This window comes from Danio aesculapii, chromosome 23, assembly GCF_903798145.1.
Source record: "Danio aesculapii chromosome 23, fDanAes4.1, whole genome shotgun sequence".
Taxonomy (NCBI): domain Eukaryota; kingdom Metazoa; phylum Chordata; class Actinopteri; order Cypriniformes; family Danionidae; genus Danio; species Danio aesculapii.
In genome coordinates this window covers 18254655-18275135 of record NC_079457.1, presented here as the reverse complement: position 1 = coordinate 18275135, position 20481 = coordinate 18254655, and the positions used below count along the sequence as shown (strand labels likewise).

Here is a 20481-nt window from a genome sequence, read left to right as displayed (position 1 = left end):
TGAATAAGTCATCCGCTTCGAATGTTATCACCCTATTGAATGGGTTATCAGTGGTTATCAGCTGATACATATGGGCTAGTAGGGGCCTTCTGCACCTACTAGTTGGCTCAGAAGGCTGTTATCATCCATCAACATGGTTAATCAGCTATACTAATAGAGAAGCCTCCAGATCCAGATCTGTTTTTCATTACAGTGACGGTTGGGGTTGGGGAAGACATTAATAAAATACAATTAATGGGAAATTTAATAAATAATTTAAATAATTCTCGTTAACTTCCGGCCGCCGCCGTATGTTATATATAGCTGAATAACCATGTGGATGAATGATAACAGCCTTCTAGGTGCAGAAGGCCCCTACTGGCCCATGTCTATCAGCTGATAACCACTGGTAATGCCCGTTCAATCGAGTGATAACATTCGAACCGGCTGAATAAATACATTCTTGTCAACATTTGTAAAAAAAAATATGTTTCTAAACAGCAAATCCAATTTTTTATTTCAATCTTAATTTAATTTAATTTAATTAGTAGTCAGTAGTTTCTTATTAAGCTTTTATTTAATAAGAGATTCTTTCAGAATGTATTTATGCATTTTATCATATCACTGGGAATTCACATATACAATTAAATATTAAACAACGTGACTGTCAACATTTATTTCAACATTTGATTTCATCTGTCACCACTGGCTTGCTTGGTTTGGGACTTGTGGAGCTGCACATCGAAGGATTTACTCTTCAGTGTTTGGACTTTCAGCGGTGAAAATTAAACCACATTGAAATGAACTAAAGTGAACTTCAACTCTGAAAACTGAACTGACGCAGTTTCAATTTACTAGAACGTCTATGTGAAGCTACTTTGACACAATCTACATTGTAAAAGCATGATAGAATTAAAGATGAATTAAGTTAAATTGAATAAAACTTGTTTTCTAAACAATTCCAATTCTTATTTGTATTTTATTTAAATTAACTAGTAGTTAGTAGTTTCCTATTGTGCTTTTTCTTTAACGAGAGATTATTATTCATTCATTCATTCATTTTCTGCCACTTTTCCGGGGCCGGGTCGCGGGGGCAGCAGTCTTAGACGAGAACCCCAGACTTCCTTCTCCCCAGACACTTCCTCCAGCTCCTCCAGGGGGATCCCGAGGCGTTCCCAGGCCAGCGAGAGACATAGTCCCTCCAGTGTGTCCTGGGTCTTCCCCGAGGCCTCCTCCCAGGGGGAGATGCCTAGAACACCTCCCTAGGTAGGAGCCACCTCAGCTGACTTCTCTCGATGTGAAGGAGCAGCGGCTCTACTTCAAGCTCCTCCCGGGTGTCAGAGCTCCTCAGCCTTTCCATATGAGTGCGCTCTACCACCATTCGAAGGAAACTCATTTCGATCGCTGGCATCCGTGATCTTGTCTTTCGGTCGTGACCCAAAGCTCATGACCTTAGAGAAGAGTAGGAACATAGATTGACCGGTAAATCGAGAGATTTGCCTTTCGGCTCAGCTTGTTCTTTACCACAATGGACCAGTACATCGACCGCATTACTGCTGCACCAATCCGCCTGTTCCATCTATCCCTCACTCGTAAACAAAACCCAGAGATACTTAAACACCTCCACCTGGGGTAAGGACTTTCCTCCAACATGGAGATGGCAAACCCCCTTTTTCTGGTGGAGCACCATGGCCTTGGACTTAGAGGCGCTGATTCTCATCCCAGTCGCATCACACTCTGCAGCAAACCACCCCAGTGCATGCTGAAGGTCCATGTTCGATGAAGTCAACAGAACAACATTGTCTGCGAATAACAGAGATGAAATCCTGCGGTCCCCAAACCAGACCCCCTCCAGCTCTAGGCTGTGCTTTGAAATTGCGTTCAATAAAAATTATGAACAGAATTGGTGACAAGGGGCAGCCCTGCCGGAGTCCAACATGTACTAGAAACAAGTCTGACTTATTGCCGGCAATAAGTTATTATTACTGTTTATTAATTTGTTCTTAGTTTGTGCTATTTGTAGTATTTGTAGTATTTTCCTAGGCTGACTTCTGCTGGTTGTGATTTCATGAAGACTGTATTATGAAGGCTATACAGGTGTGTGTCCTCAGGCCAGAAGTGTGAAAGGAGATCTTATTTTCTAACTTGAGCCTCCATATCTGTCTATGCTTGGTTTCCTTTCACTGTGTTGATTCTGCTGTATGGCGCCGTACAGTACGGCTCATGTTTCGGTTAAGCAGCATTTCATAATCTTACCGTTTACTGTCTGTGTGAGTGCTCAACAAACTGACAGCTTGTTTGTTGCATATAGCTTTTACTGATAAATTGTCAGTTGTCAGCCCAGAGGTTTAATCTGAGTAGCTGATACCACTCCTTCACTCAGAGCCGCTTCATTGTCTGACACACAAACTGATGTGAGGGCTGATTTGATAGACAGTTATTAAAGGAGGTTATGTTTCATTGAGCTCTTAAAATGCTGCGAGTGATTGAGAGGCACAGAACGGAATGGAGGGCTGTGCAGCGGTGCAGGTAAGACTAATGCAGCTCTGTGATTGCAGGATTTTATTTAGAGATATTTTAAGTTTAAGTGTATGGTACATTTAAATTGCACAAATGATTAGTTAGAAGTAATTCTAGTCAAAAATATTATATTATATTATATTAAAATATAATTATATCCAAATTTATAAAGTTATGATAAAAAACACAATTTTACTCTTTGCCTGCAAGATGAATAAAGTATTAACTGTTGTATTTTTTTATTTACATTGAATTGAATTGAATTGAATTAAATTGAATTGAATTGAGTTTAGTTTAATTTAGTTTAGTTTAGTTGTAATTTAATTTAATTTAATTTAATTTAATTTAATTTAATTTAATTTAATTTAATTTAATTTAATTTAATTTAATTTAATTTAATTTAATTCTTTTTTATTTATCTTGCCATAAAAGCCATGTCATTTAATTTTATTTAATTTATTTTAATTTAACTATCTTGCCATAAAAGCTATTACATTTAATTTTAATTTATTTAATTTTATTTTTAATTCAATTTAATTATTTTTTATTTATCTTCCCAAAAAAAGCTATTACATTTAATTTTAATTGAAATAATTGTTTGTTTATTTTGTCTTAGAAGCTGTTAATTTCTGATTTCATAGTAATCTCTTTATAATTCATACATTTAAATATTATATATCCTAGTGTGTATATTTGTACACATCGATGAATATGTTAGTGAAAAATATTAGTTTTAATTTAAATTAATTTAATTAGTTTTTTATTTACCTTGCCATAAAAACTATTACATTTTATTAATTTAATATAATTGAATTTTAGTTTTAATTTTATTAATTTAATTTAATTTAATTATTTTTTATTTATCTTGCCATACAAACTATTACATTTAATTAATTTAATTAAATTTAATATGATTTAATTTATTTTATTTTAATTAAATGTATTTTATTTTAATGATTTTTTTATTTATCTTGCCTGTTTGTATCTAGCAGTTTGTTTCTGATTTATATTAATCTTTTTATAATTCATACATTCAAATATTATATATTCTAGTGTGTATATTTGTACACCTCAATGAATAGGTTAGGGAAAAATATTAAACGCAATTTTAATGAAGTGGAAAAGCTGTTTAATATTCATTTTCAAAGAGGGTGTACTTATAAGAGGGTGTAATTATACATACTTTAAAACAGTAGTGTTATTTCCCCAGTTTTACAAATCACAAAACGCTAAAATGTTTCCAACCGGAGTCTAATTATGGATAGAAAACACTTTTTAGATTCAGTTTTGCTGCTACTGTACTGTGCCTGTTTTAATTGAAACTATAAAAACAGTGGTCACTGACATAAATATTGCACTTCACAGATCATCTGAAGCCACGTGCAGAGGGAACATTTGCAGAGATTTATTTGGGTGCTCACATCTGAAGGCACTGCGTCCTCGTCTTCCAGTATCTCGTTTTTCTCTGGTGTCAAACACACACTAAAGCAAGGCTAAAAGGACTCTGGAAAAACTATTAAGCGACCTTTTTTGGAAAACAGTTCTCCTGATAGGCAGTTTGGCACGTCTGCAGATGTACAGCTGGTCTCGCCTCAGGCCTCTTTATCTGATACTGATGCTGTTGTGTTTTGAAGTCTCACATCATAACAGAGGAATGAAAGACATCTGGGCGTTTGATTTGTGTGTATGAATGGGGTGTAATGGTCTGAAATGGGCAGCCCTGCAGTACTGGAGTGTTTTTGTTGCTCTCGGGGTCCACAACGCTCTTATCGTTTGGACAAACCCTTTCAGCGCATCCGATGTCATCCAGAAATGCAGCTTCGTCCCCGTTTCTGTACGTACTACATGCTGTTTGACTGATGTGACCCATTCTTCAAACAGGACTTTCAGGATAAAGCATGTTTGAGCAGGGGTGTAAAAAGCATTTAAAAAGATACTCCTGCATATGTTTTGGAGTTGACCTAATATTAGTAAGTTTCAGTTATTATCAGAAGTGGTTGGAAAACAATTGTACCCTGACAGGTGGATTTATTTTACTTGGATTGATTTTACTTAACTGGAAACATCAAGTCCCTCCCCACCAGCCAGCATTGATTTAAAGAATGTTATATTCTGCCTGCAGCTGGAAATAATCAGATTTTCCCTCAAAAAAACAACTAAAAATTTATTGTAACATGGAACCCCTTTTATTGCGTACTTTAACAAGAAATTGAGTCCTAACAGCCCAACCTCCCCACTCTTTTCTTTTCTTTTCTTTTCTTTTCTTTTCTTTTCTTTTCTTTTCTTTTCTTTTCTTTTCTTTTCTTTTCTTTTCTTGTTGTTCTCCTTTCTTCTGTATTTCTTTTCCTTTCGCCCAATGTACAGTATAAATATGTTAAAATCTGTAGTTAAAAATAAACATATGTAAAAGTTTGTGTTGGAATTTTTATGCCAATGTAGACCGGTTAATCAAGAATATAAAAAATAGAAGATACTCGGATATAAAAGAAAAGATACTCCGATATGGGCAGGGTGCGAATTACAGGGGGGTTGGGGGGATTGACCCCCCCCTAATTAACTCTTGATTCCCCTGAAGGACATCAACACAAGATGCATGGGGGGGTCAGACCTTTAATAGTAAGAAATCGCTTTCTCTCATCAATATCTTAAATATTAATAATTAAAGTATAATAATTTAATAAAAGCATTTAATAAAAAAAAAGTATAATTTAAATATACATTTGATCCCCCTATAAAACGGTTTATACCATTGTGAAACTGGCAGTTCTTGAGCATTGATAGACATCTTAAGTATTCACAGAACACATTTCTTGTAAAATTGGTGTTTATACCTGCATGTAGCCTAAAATATTTTATTTACAGAATACAGAAATATTTGACACATAATTTGTATAGTTTGACCCACAGTAACCTCTAAAATAGTCACAAAATATCCATCAAAACACTGAAAACGTATACATTTTGTAAATAAATCAGATGCAATTTAAATACATTGATAAATTTGATTCACCGTATTACCAAACTACCACCGAAAAATTGATCGTCAATGTATAATTCGAACACTGGATATGGGGTGAAAATATTACTCAGTTAAAGTTACAAAAGTTACAAACAACAAAAATTTTGTAACAAAACTTTTACATATTGTCACCTTAGAATTATAAGGTTCTATCTGACATTTTTGTCAAAATTGAGTTATTGACATATTCTTATTAAATGACAGCTTATTTACATTATGGGATGTTTTTTTAGAAGTTGTTTACATTTGAAGACTTTTTATTTAAAAAACAAATGTTACACACATACTGTTTGCTATGTTGAATGCAAAAACTTTAAAGCTCAATATCTCAAAATCATTCAGAACGCAGATAGAACTTATAATTCCAAGGTGACGATATGTAAATTTTTTCACTACAGATTTGAACATATTTATACTGTGCATAGGGGAGGAAAAAAAATAAAGAAATACAGAAAGATAAAGGGGAACAACAATCAAAAGAAAATAATAATAAGATAACCTTAATAAAATAAAACTTCATAAAATAAACTTGATTGAAAGACAAAAAAGTCAATAAATCAATAAGTATATATAATTATTTGACCTGTGGCGGACAATTGTTCGATAAATCGATTAATATCCACTCCTAATAAGATCATTATGCATTATGTATTTGTTTATAATGTATACTTCTCCAAAGACATGTGCTATAATTGAATTGGGAAAATTAAATTGGCCATGGTGTATGAGTGTGTGTGAATGTGTGAGTGTATGGGTGTTTCCCAGTACTGGGTTGTGGGCATCCGCTGTGTAAAATATATGTCAGAATAGTTGCCGGTTTATTCTGCTGTGAAGACCCCTGATAAATAAGCTGAAGGAAAATGAATGAATGAATGAATATATACTTCTTTTAACACATTTTTCTTTTGAGGTCTGATAATATTTTTTCCAAATTTCAAGTACAATTAATGTCATTTTAGTGCATTTATTTATTTTATTATATAATATTTTATTTATTTATTAAAATGTCAGTTGGTCACAATAAAAAAAGTGATTTAAATGACAACATTTTTCTTCCATATTTGTAAGAATTTGTCATCAGTAGTTTACAAAATGGGACAGAAATGATGTTTTACTCAAAAATGTTGCGATAAATCGTAAATCCAAAGAAACAATGACAGACTGTCATCTGTTATTTGTTGAAAATGACTTGGAACTGATTTCATGATTGAATTACTTCTAAACAGTGACTGTCCTTGTTACTCAATCAGCATGATAATGATTCACAGTCTAATAGAATTTGTTGTCTAGAACCAATATGTCTTTGCCAGAATCATTTCCTCTACTTTATGTCTCTGATGTTCTGTTATGCTTTCTCTTCTTAAACAGTGTTTTATTTGTCTTTTACAGTCCCTCGGGTGAACGGTCATCCGAAATCGGAGCGTCTGAACCGTGACTCGGCTGTTGTTTATGACAGTGCGTCTGTCATGAGCAGTGAACTGGAATCCAGCTCTTTATTGACAGTGACGAGGACGCCAGCAGGTCAGACACTCACTGACTCTTTTATTTCCGGGGAACAATTAAATGAGCTCAGAGCGCAGGATTCATTTCCTCCTAAAGAGGATGATTATCTTTTACGTCAGGATATTTTTTAATAGTTCAATTTGTAAAGCTGCATAAAGTCAGTATTAGATGATTGTTCTTTCAGGTTCATTTTAATTACAATGTTTGCAGTTTTAGTCAAGTTTTATTTTATTAATGTGCTTTTAGTTGACATTTTAGAACTTAAGGAAATGTTTAGTAACAAAAGTACCAAAAATTCAATATTTGTGCTCCGTTTTAGTTTGAAATAATCCAAATAATATAACCAAAAAATCTAAATGTATTCTCAGTATTTTATTAGCTGCCCAATTACATTTTGGGTATCTCTAATATCAGTAATTGTTACATCATGTTATTGTTTTGATTATATATATATATATATATATATATATATATATATATATATATATATATATATATATATATATATATATTATCAAAACAATATAATATATATAAACATTATGGGCTGAATTAAAATTTTTGGGTTCAAAAATCTGTAGATTTCTGCTAGTGCAGGTTTCACATAGGCATAGTTTTAGTAACTATTGTAGTTTTTATTAATAGTTTAAATTATTTTTCATCTGCTCCTTTTATCTAAATTTGCTTCATCTAAAGTTTGTAATCGATAAAAATTTAATGTCATTTTACTTTTGCACTTTGAGTATCATAATCACATGCTGCTTCATTAGTGTAGGGTTGACCTCTGACCTCTGATTTGTGTCTGAAGTCACAGACTCAGCAGTTCGACAGGGCAGAGCTCTTTATCACACTCAATGCGGAAACACAAACTCACACGACGGAGACCAAAAGACCACAAGATGAACAGAGTAAGAACGTGGAGAAAAACACACACATCCACAAACACAATGCAAATTTGATCTGTGCAATTGATTTTTTCTATGTTCTCTTGCCAGTCGTCGTCCTTCAGTAGTATTACAGACTCCACCATGAGCCTCAACATTATCACTGTCACTCTAAACATGGGTAAGAACTCATTCACTTGCACATTTCCCATCATCTACCCACCACACCACAATCTCAAAATGTTATTCAATTCTGAGTGTGCTTCACACAGGTGAGTGGGCTTCTCAAACCACCTGTAGAAAACCCACTTTTTCATCTCTCTGACACTTTAACTGATATTTGCTTCAGTTTTAGACATTTGCACCAGACACTTACTATGCGTTCACACCGAAGGAGGTGTGAAATTTCGCTCTGGACATTCTGGCAACAATGCTGTCTGCCTTGACAGTCTATGCATCAAAATTCACTACATTGATCTCATATTTAAAGGGGCTGTTGCCGTATATCAGCAAATCACTTACAGTGCATCAGGAAAATATTCATAGCACTTCACTTTTTCCACACTTTTTTATGTTACAGCCTTATTCCAAAATGAATTAAATTAATTTGTTTCCTCAAAATTCTACACACAATAGCCCATAATGACAATATGAAAAAATATTGTTTTTAAATTGTTGCCTATTTGTTAAAAATAAAACACCTGAAAAATCACATGAACATGAGTATTCACAGTCTTTGCGCAATACTTTGTTGATGCACCTTTAGCAGCAATTACAGCCTCAAGTCTTTTTGAATATGATGCCACAAGCTTGGCACACCTGTCTTTGGGAATTTTTGCTTATTCCTCTTTGCAGTACTCCTCAAGCTCTATCAGGTTTTATGGGAAGCGACAGTGTATCCATTTTTAGATTTCTCCAGAGATGTTCAATAGGATTTAAGTCTGGACTCTGGCTGGGCCACTCAAGGACATTCACTGAGTTGTTGTGAAGCCACTCCATTGATATTTTGGCAGTGTGCGTTGGGTCATTGTCCTGCTGAAAGATGAACCATCGCCCCAGTCTGAGGTCAAGAGCAGTCTGAAGCAGGTTTTCATTCAGAATGTCTCTGTACATTACTGCATTCATCTTTCCCTCTGTCCTGACTAGTCTTTCAGTTCCTGCTTCTGAAAAACATCCCCATGACTGTATGAGAGGAGAGCGGAGCCTGGTTTTCTCCAAATGTTACGCCTGACATTCACTCCAAAGAGTTCAATTTTAGTCTCATCAGACCAGAAAATTTTGTTTCTTATGGTCTGAGAGTCCTTCAGATGCCTTTTGGCAAATTTCAGGCGGGGAGTGGCTTCCGTCTGGCCACTCTACCACACAGACCTGATTGGTGGATTGATGCACAGATGTAAGGCTCTCCTCTCTCCACAGAAGAATGCTGGAGCTCAGACAGAGTAACCATTGGTTTATTGATCCACTCCCTGACTAAGGCCCTTCTGATTTTTTTCTGTAATTTTCCCCAGCTTTGTGCTTCGAGATAATACTGTCTCGGAGGTCCACAGACAATTCCTTTGTCTTCATGCTTGTTTTTTGCTTTGACATGCACTGTCAACCCTGGGACCTTATAAAGACAGGTGTATGCGTTTTCAAATCATGTCCAATCAGCACTTTGCGGCAAAGGCTGTTAATACTTGTGAGATTTTAAGGTTTTTAAATTGTAATAAATTTGCAACAATTTCAAAAAATCTTTTTTCCCAGTGTCATTATGGGGTATTGTGTGAAGAATTTTGAGGAAATAAATTAATTTCATTTTTTGCAATAAGGCCGTAACATAACAAAAATGTGGAAAAAGTGAAGCGCTATGAATACTTTCCAGATGCACTGTACATTACCACATAAAAAAAAAACATGCTTTCTAGTGTGAAAATGTTGGCGCCTTTATAAAATTTATTACACTATGGAAGATCAAGTTGTTGTTGTGTGGTGTGGCTTTGCTCCACTCATCTAATATGTCCATATGTCTGACATATTCTGAGGCAGCAATACTGTTTTGGTCTGTCATTATAGCTGGCATGAGATTCCTGCTTAAAAAAAAAACAAACATATATAACATTAATGTTCATCAGTAACTCGCCATTACCTTTTTTTTGTTTATGGCCCTGTAAGAAGAAAACATAAATAACTGGAAATCTGGCGACCGCAATATTAAAACCCTTGGGAATAACTGTGGTCGGAACCAAAGTTCACATGACTGTGTTCTCTGGAATTCTCTCAAGCAGTGGACTTCAACATTCTCATTGCTTGCCACTGAACTGCATCATAGCTCATTACCATAAAGTTGACTTTATTTCAACCATCCTCGCCACCCACACTGGCAAAGATGTGTCATGCCACTCCTCACTGCTTATTGCGGCTGGCTCCCATTGAAAATGACTTCCAGCTACTTTGACGCTCACCGCCTTCGGTGTGAACGCATAGTTACAATCACTCCATATCTTAAAAAAAACATGGTGCATTTATGAAGTGTGCTTCACACAGGTGAGTGGCCTTGACAAACCACTTGCAGATACACTCTTCTCTCTATAAAAACGAAAACAAGCACTACACCTCTTTACTCTAACACTTAAATCTCTGAGCACTAACAGTTCCTATGTAGAACTAGCACTTCTTGTTTGTATTCTTGTTGAATCACTGAATTCCTCCTCAATTATAAGTTGCTTTGGATGAAAGCGTCTGCTACATGACTAAATGTAAATGTACTCCACCTGCTTAAAAAACAAACCGAGCCCTCACAGTTTTGTTTTGCTTTAAGTATCAAACACATTATTGAAAGCAGTCTTATCTGTCTTTGTCACAGAGAAGTACAACTTCCTGGGGATCAGTATAGTCGGTCAGAGTAATGACAGAGGAGATGGAGGTATTTATATTGGCTCAATCATGAAAGGCGGAGCGGTGGCGGCGGATGGGAGGATCGAGCCTGGAGACATGCTGTTACAGGTGAAGTCATCATCCACTTTCAGCTGGAGACTGATCTAATGCACTTTCGGGATGATGAAAAACAATGAAAAGGCCTTTGAAATATTTGCCAGCATCTGGAAGGTTATTTAATGGTCATTACTATTATATTATATTATATTATATTATATTATATTATATTATATTATATTATATTATATTATATTATATTATATTATATTATATTATATTATATTATATTATATTATATTATATTATAATAGCAACAAAAACAATAATAATATTTAATAATAAAAGCATTTTAAAATTGTTATAAAGTACCTTACATTATCAATATTATTATTATTATTATTAATATTATTATATTTTTACATACGTTTCAGTTACATAATAATAAAAAAATAATAACAATAATAATAGACTATAGTAAAATATGTATTATTATTATTATTATACTGTATATTTTTAAGTACAACAAAGGAAATCAGTAAAGTATCAATGTAATACTACTTAATTGCTATAAAATACTTTTTAACAATACATTTTTATTCAATAATAATAAAAAAATAAAGTGAAACAACAATAATACTAGTAATAATAATAACAATACAGTTAAAATTATATATACCTATCTATAGGAGCTGAGCTGAAAGGCAAAGCTCTCGATGTACCGGTCAATCTACGTTCCTACACTCACCTATGGTCATGAGCTTTGGGTCACGACCGATAGGACAAGATCTTGGATGCAAGCGGCCGAAATGAGTTTCCTTCTCAGTGTGGCAGGGCGCACTCTTATGGATAGGGTGAGGAGCTCTATCACCTGGGAGAAGCTCGGAGTAGAGCCGCTACTCCTCCAAATCGAGAGAAGTCGAACTAAAGTGTAGTACTAACTATTACGTAATACTAACTAAAGAGTTACCAAAGTATTTAAGTTGAATACATTGTAATAGTAACTAAAGAGTAATACTAACTAACTATTATGTATTACTAACTAAAGAGTTACCAAAGTATTTAAGTTGAATACATTGTAATAGTAACTAAAGAGTAATACTAACTAACTATTATGTATTACTAACTAAAGAGTTGCCAAAGTATTTAAGTTGGATACATTTCCTCAAATCACTGTCCGTTGGCAGAATTTAGTGTCATCCAAAATAGATATTATTTGGAAAATATGGACATAGTATTGGATGAGATCATAGAAAAAGTAAACAGAATCAGCACACTGCAACTATAGCTCTCACAATACAATTTAATTGTCTAATTTGCCAAATAAATAGTCTTTTGAGAGCTAACGTGGCAGTGTGCTGATTCTGTTTACTTTTTCTATTTTGCCTGGCTTGATTGAGCATCTGTCTTTAAGTTTTTCTTAGATGTGCGCACACTTATGTCTTTTATCATCTTGAGCATACCATATTTAACACTAAGCATGATTACTTAAACAGAACTGAAACTGGCCTGCTATTGTAAGTCTCTTTTCTTCCCAGTTTCTAAATGCACTTGTGGGATTGTGAAGACTTATTCACTGTGTTGTGTTGCTTTTCTTATTTGTTATTATTGTGCTTCACTTCCTTTCCTTCTTATTCAAGGGTCTGTCTGGTTTCTCTGACCACAGGGGTGCTTTCAAATCTGTTGTCATCTATTTACATAGCGAAGGGTTTTTCCTTATCCTTCTAACCTCAGTTTCTTTATAAAACAGTAACGGTTAAATCAGTCTGTGTTGTTAGGTGGATTTTGCTGATGTCATATGTAAACAAGCACCATACAGCTTTGCCACCTGTTTTTATTTCTTGGTTTGAAGGTAAACTTGACTTAAAATGAAAATTCAGTCATCTTTAGTCACCCTTTGAGTCAATAATTTTGATAATAAAAACGTCCTGGTCATCCTTTGTCATGCAGTTACAGTGAATAGGCAGAATAAGACACCTACATTTAACTAGAGAATTATATCTATGTGGTCTCTTTCTATGATTAATACATTGTTTTGCTTTAATATTTTAATTGTCTAATAATGATCATTTTCAGACCAAACATATTAATTAATTGGTCTATTTTTATGGTCCTTTTACAGACTTTTTTGCCATTTTTGAGTTCTGGTTTACTTTATTTGAAAAAACAAAAAATTCCTTTAATTGAATTGAATCATATTTCAAATCAATTCAAGTTTATTTCTAGTTGAAGTTCAGTTTAGTTTAGTTCAGCATGGTTTAAATTTCATTGCTGAAGGTTCAAACATTCATTCATTCGTTTTGTTTTTGGCTTAGTCCCTTTATTAAATTGGGGTCGCCACAGCGGAATGAACCGCCAACTTATCCAGCACGTGTTTTACGCAGTGGATGCCCTTCCATCTGCAACCCATCTCTGGGAAACATCCATTCACACTCATTCACACTCATACGCTACAGACAATTTAGCCTACCCAATTCACCTGTACCACATGTCTTTGGACTGTGGGGGAAACCGGAGCACCAGGAGGAAACCCACACAAACGCGGGGAGAACATACAAACTCCACATAGAAACGCCAACTAACCTAGCTGAGGCTCGAACCAGCGACTTTCTTGCTGTGAAGTGACAGCACTACCTACTGCGCCAGCGCGTTGCCCCAAGGTTCAAACACTGAAGAGCAAATTCATCAATGCGCAGCTCGCAAGTCCCAAACCAAATGAGCCAGTGGCAACAGTGGCGAGGAAAAAACTTCACCAACTGACGACGTGAAGGAAAAAAAAACTTCTTGTGTGGAGCTGCAGTGTAGGCGCTGGATATTTTTCACTATGGAACTACTTTGTTGAGTGGAAAGATTCCATGCATATTAAAGGTTCTTCACAGAACCAGTGATGACAATAAAACTTTTATTTTTAGGGCTCTATAGGCGCAAAGTCTAAAACGCATGGCGCAAAAGCATTGAGGGCATGTCCAAATCCACTTTTGCTATTTTAAGGACGCAAAAAAACGCTTTGCACCCTGGTGCATGGTCTAACAGGGTTGTGCTTATTCTCTTAATGTGTTATGGGTGTGCTTTGTGCGTAACGTGCTTTAAACCAATTCTCATTTCACTTTTCCTTTAGGAGTCAGTTGCATCATGCCATAGTGCATTTGCTATTTTCATGGCGGACTTTGTAATTTGAAAAACTTGAACGCTTCACTAGCGAGAAAACAGTTAAACAGACCATCTGCAGTGCGAGGATAAAGAATGAGCCTCCTCCATTCGGCCTCTTTCTTTCTCTTTACTTTTACTCTTTACTTACTGCGGGGGTCGCAGAATAATTTCAAGGGGTCGCGAGAGTGATTTAAAAATTGTGTAATTTTCAGTGATTATAATAAATATTTTTCAGTATTACAAATGAAAGCTAATATTTTCAGATTTTTAAAATATATTACTGATTCATAAAGTATTTAGGACACATTCAGGCAGAATGCATCTTTGTACTTGGAACGCCGTGCTCAGGAACAGTTTAAAACTGTTGTCATGTCAACTTGCCGCAGTAAACAAAGCCTTAAACGCTTGCCCGGCCTTCGCGCTCTTCTTATTGGCCCACTGCTCTGAAACTGAACACGAATGATTGGTAAAAATCAGCTGTCAATCACTCAGTCAACGCCTCCTGTCTTCAGATGACAGGAGCTACAACCGCTAAAATGTAAAGCGCTGAAGACGAGAGAATGAAAACAACACTGACAGATTTAGTTTTAGAAACACCTAAAGCTACAAATAATAGCACATCTGATTACTGATCATGTGGTGAATGTTAATCCACCAGCTATACTTATTGAAGAGTGGATAAGACTTCCATTGGCTTCAAGTCTGCTATGAAAATAACTAGCATTCACTGTAAAGTCTGTGGGACGGAATTTTCAGGTAATTGTTTGCCACATCTACACATTTTAAGCACGAGAGGCTGTTTAATCCTTCATTTAATCGCCAGATGCGGTCAGCCGTACAAGTGGCAGCTATATGTAAAAGTTAACACCACATACACCATCGCAAAAGGGCTTGCACTGACTAAGATTAAACTAATATTGCAGCTCATCAAAAGAGCGGTATTGCTATTAAAAATGACGTATGCAAATAATAAGGTATATGTCAAAAGCATCTGTGCAATATCAGACACCAGGCGTGAGAACACAGCACAGTTATAGTTAACAGATTCATTAATGAATTCATGTCAAGCAGTGCGTGCAGGGCCGGTGAGCGGTTCGTCCGTGTATAAAAATGTATTTTCTTGTGATAACGGGATTTCATTGAGACATATTTTCCTCACGCATGCAAATATATATTTTTTACTTGTTAATTTTGATTATTGTTGATTTCAAATGCAATAAATCTGTTTATAAAACTTGTAGTAACATAGCGATAATTGGTGGGTGCCACTAAATTTTGTCTGGTGCGCCTACATTTTTAAAGTTAGAAGCACCAGTGTTACCAAGCTAATGTTAATTTCGAGCCCTGTAATGTATAGTAAATATAGTTAAAATATTGTGAACAGCTTAAAAAAAAGCTATTTTTATTGTTTGTATATGCTTTGGTAGTGGGGGGTCGCGAGTTCTTGACGATCTTACAATGGGGGTCGCTGGTTTAAAAGTTTGAGAACCACTGGCCTACATAATTGATTTTGTTTGTTAAGCGCAAATATTTGTTTCGAAACTATTTCTAAACTCAGTTACAACTTCCAGTAAACTAATAAATAAACAACAATAATGAAGTGTGGTCAGAAAACTGAGTTATATCCAAACACACATCCTATTCTCATACCCCACATGGTGATGCATTAGTCTCCAAAACTCAACAGGAGGACAAATCTAAACTTGTTTTTATTAAAACAAATATAAATACGCATATAATAAATAATAATGCTAATAATAATAACATTATACAAATGCAAAATGTCTTAAACTGAAAAACGCCCCACCAAAATGGAGGCATGGAGGTAGTGGTTTTTTATTTATATAGAAAATAACTATTTTTGTAACATATGAATCCTTTAATTTTTTTCTTATGTAAAGATATTTGTGTATTGGTGTACATCCTGTGTGTATTAAGCAATGTGTAAGCATTTGGATCTGCATTGGAGCATAACAAACGCGCTCTGCGCTGAACTTTACACCAGCTTTTAGTTAGTTAATGGCGTAGTCTATTTTAGTTCCTCAAAATAGCAAAGCCTCAACAATGCGCCTTAACACACCATCTTTTTAGACCAGGACACCCATGAGTCCACAAAGAGGTAATGTGAGTGTTCACATTGACGTGCAAAATGCCAGGCATAAAAGTTTTATTAAATAAATGCCTCTGGCTCATTTTTTAAAGTAGGTATCACTGCAGCCCGGAGAGCTCCAAGTGGGAGGGATTACATCGCAAGTAGGCTGGGTGTAATGTTGGTGTATTAGACAATGATAAAGCACAAAAGGTTACTGTGAGGTTGGGTTTAGGGTTGGGCTAGGTGTAGACAATCATAAAACGCAATAGGTTGGAGTCCATGTCACGTAAAAGACATTAATGAAATGAAAACTCCAAGAGGTGTGTACAGCCCACTCGGAACTCAAGTTCCACCTACTTAGAGTCGACCAGCCCATTTGGAGCTGGCTTTGACTTCTATTTATACCCTTCTCTAATTTTTGCATTAAAAACTGGACGACCAATGAGATTGCAGCTTTTGTTTTAATGGTTTGAGCTGCTGAAATGAGATGGATGGAGCATGTCAGATAATTAGCATAATTTAATACATTCTGAGTGCATTCAAACTAATTACATCCAAAAGGTATAATACAGTAGACTTGCATGCTTCTCCTAGAGGCCTTCTCGCAGATATTTATGTAAATTATTAGTGAGTGTGAACTCGTGAACTTAAAACTAAAGGTTAAACTGAAGGAAAAACCCTTAGGGTGACAACTTCAGTGCAACACGCGAGTGTCAAAAGCGTTTTTTGGAGTGCTATCTTGTGCACTAGGGTATTTCTGTCTTTCATTAAGTACTATTTAATTTCAGGGAGTGATTCTGCATGTTCACCTGCTCACTGTAGTTAAAAGTTGCTTGGCATGCATACTGGAAAACTTCCTCGAAAAATACCGGCAACAAGCATAATCTTCCTGGTGTGCATACACTTCCTCATGATTCCTATTGACAACAGTTGCTTGTAAAGACTCATTAATCATTCTGTAAAGTCTTTGAGAATAATAGATTTGATTTAAGTTATAAATCTTCAGTTGTAGTAGTTTGGAAACAGAATGATGCAGATGTAATGTAAGCATGTTTTTTTTAGGTGAATGATGTGAACTTTGAAAACATGAGTAATGATGATGCTGTCAGGATTCTGCGGGAGATCGTCTCCAAACCTGGGTGAGAAATATTGCTATATCTAAACTGATATAAGTAAATCAAAATGTCAAAATGCTCTCTTTAACATTACTTCATGTGTAAATTCCACTTTCCAGGCCAATAAGCCTTACAGTGGCCAAATGTTGGGACCCCTCTCCGAGAAGCTACTTCACAATCCCTAGAGGTACTGAATTCTAGACATAAAAAACAAGCTGCACTCATAGCTCATGTCTGATTTCTGATTGTCTACATTTCTAATTTCAGCCGAGCCGGTGAGACCTATTGATCCTGCAGCCTGGATCACACACACTACAGCACTTTCTGGGCCGTTCCCACATTATGGTATGATGCGAGTCAGAGTAACATCTCATAACAGGTCTTCTGTTGGTAGAATGGCAGATTTATTGTATTGCTTCTCCTTTACTTTATAGAGTTTGACGACCTTCCGCTTTCAGTGTCTAAAACGGATATGGCAACTATAGTAAAGGTCATGCAGCTTCCAGATTCAGGCCTGGAGATCAGAGACCGAATGTGGTTGAAGATCACTATAGCCAATGCTGTCATTGGTTTGTGCTTTTTGTTTAGTTTTTTACTGTTGTTTGAAGGGGTTGGAATTGTAGTGTGTAGTGTGGGTTGTCGTAAGCATCAAGTTGATCCCTAATGTTGTGTTTAAGGAAAAACACTGCAGGGGGGAGTAAGGTGAAACAATTAGTTACAATCATACTTCCCCAGTTCATTAATATTTAAATTACATGGTTTCTAAGATGACACATTTAATTATGAAAAGGAGGCATTACTTATTTTAAAATGCATTAAAATTGCAATACATTTCTTCGCAAAAATCTAAATATTGATGAAGTCAGGTTCCAAATTTATGGACATTTTTACAGAGGGGACATTGTGTTTTTTTATCACTCCATAACTCAGAAAACTGCCAAAACAAATAAATAAATACATACAAACAACCTAAATGAATAAAAAGAATAAAATATTATTCATATTGTAATAATATTGTTTATATTCAGTCAAATTGTCCATATGAACATTTCTTGGTTAAAACCTTCACAATACAGATATGATAATAATAATAATAATAAATTGTATTTGTATAGCACTTTTCCTACATGCATGCAACTCAAAGTGCTTCACAAACAACAAACAAGCATTAAAATAAACCACATAAAAATGTATAGACAAATAAAGCATAATAAACAACAAATATATACTCAGATAAAAGCATATATGTACACGCATATATACATATATCCACACAATAACACAAACAATAGTCCGCACATATGCATCCACAGACACCATACCTACATACACCTACGCAATATACATAAAATGCATACACTTCACAAATTATTGTATTCATACGCTATTTTAAAAAGATGCGTCTTAACACACTTTTTAAAAACATGAATGCTGGGGGATTCTTTCACTTCATTTAGGAGACAATTCCAAATTTTTGGAGCATAGTGACTAAAAGAAGTGCCGCCAGATCACATCAGGTTTACAGAGTGAAATTCTAGAAGTCCAGTGCGTAGAGAAGAGCGTAGCAAGCGGTTTGGATTCTATTTTGATAAGCAGTCGGAAATGTAAGAAGGCGTCATGTTGTGTAGTGCCTTATAAACTAATAAAAGAATCTTAAAATCTATCCTTTAGTGCACTGGTAACCAGTGTAATTCTATTAATGCTGGTGTATTATGTTCTCGTTTCTTCAATTTCATTAAAACTCTGGCTGCTGCATTTTGTATCAGTTGCAACTTCCTTATAGAACCCTTAGGTAAACCAGTATAAATAGCATTGCAATAATCAAGCCGAGAGAAAACAAAAGCATGAATTAATTTCTTAGCATCATCAAAAGATAGGAAAGAACGAATTCTGGCAATATTTCTCAGATAATAATGTTTTTGTAACTTGATTAATATGAGATTTAAAATTAAGATCACAATCGATAATAACACCCAGGCTCTTTCATTCTTTTTTGGATTGTAAACCTAAAGAACACAATTCTTTAATTCTGCTAAGTAAATTCTGCTAAACCTGTAGTTAGGTGTATGTCATTGATGCTGAAGTGAAGTTTTATGACAGAAGAAACTTTGTCTTTTTTTGCAAGAAAAGTATTGTAATAAAGGTATATAGCCACAAATTGGCAAAGCATGAAAAGGGAAACTCTAAACAATCACATAATGAACAGCAAAAAAGCCCAGAAATATTGCCTTAATAGGGATATTTCGCCCAAAAATGCTCATTTACTAACTATTTACTAGTCTTCAAGTGTTTTCAAACCTAAAAAGTTTTTTTTTTATTCTGTTGAACACAAAAAAGAGTTTATACCTGTAGCAATTGACTTCCATAGTAGGAAAAATAAATCCTATGGAAGTCAGTGGTTATAGTTTTTCAGCTTTCTTCACAATATCTTCTTTTGTGTTCAATCAGGTTTAAAGGGTGTCAATGATGGCAGAATTTTTGGCTGAACAATTTTTTGATCTGGATTATGCTATATTTTTCACTGCACATGCTCTGTGTTGCAGGAGCGGATGTTGTTGACTGGTTGTTTTCTCGGGTGGAAGGATTCAAGGATCGCAGGGATGCCAGGAAATACGCCAGCAGCTTGTTGAAGCACGGTTACCTGAGACACACAGTCAATAAAATCACCTTCTCGGAGCAGTGCTACTACACTTTTGGAGATCTGTGCCAAAGTAAAGTCAACACACACTTGAGTTTTTACACAGCTAATTTTTACACAGAACTTTGGAGTCAGTTTTATTAAGTCTTACATGCCCACCAAAGCTATATTTATTTGCTCATACATTTCGGTTATGTTTATTTCAATTAAAAAGAAGTGAAACTAAACATTTTTATTTCTCAATTCTCACTTTTTCCCCCTCAGAATTGCGAGTTTGTATCTTTAAATTTCAAATGAGGGCAGATAAATCCAAACACCTGAATTTTTCTTCTTCAATTAGAATTTAAAAATAAATTTTCATTTAAAGTTGTATATTCATTCATTTAAATTTTATGGCAAAGGATAGATTATTTTCATTGCCCTTAAAGTGAAGTAACTAAAACATAGGAAGCTAAGAAAAGTGGAAGGAAAAGGACATTTCAGTTTTTGTTTACATCTCAGGTTTATGTCTAACAATTGTGCTGCATGTTTTATTTTAGATTTTTTGATGAAGGAATATGTTTATGTGAATAATACATTTTAAAGAACATTTTAAGTTAACAATAAACAAACGACTGACTCCAAGCTTAAAGTTATTATTTTCTTTAAATAAATAATACATAAATAATCTG

The 20481-nt window shown here is 34.9% G+C and overlaps 1 protein-coding gene across 1 annotated transcript in view; it reads left to right on the top strand.

The window, feature by feature from the left end:
- The window catches only part of dvl1a (dishevelled segment polarity protein 1a), an 83957-nt gene that overhangs the window by 42734 nt on the left and 20742 nt on the right, over positions 1-20481 (top strand). The window contains 10 exon segments of the mRNA XM_056449730.1: positions 6908-7006; positions 7009-7039; positions 7830-7929; positions 8017-8086; positions 10748-10887; positions 17120-17196; positions 17292-17359; positions 17440-17517; positions 17607-17741; positions 19716-19883. Of these exon segments, the coding sequence (XP_056305705.1) occupies positions 6908-7006; positions 7009-7039; positions 7830-7929; positions 8017-8086; positions 10748-10887; positions 17120-17196; positions 17292-17359; positions 17440-17517; positions 17607-17741; positions 19716-19883 (966 nt within the window).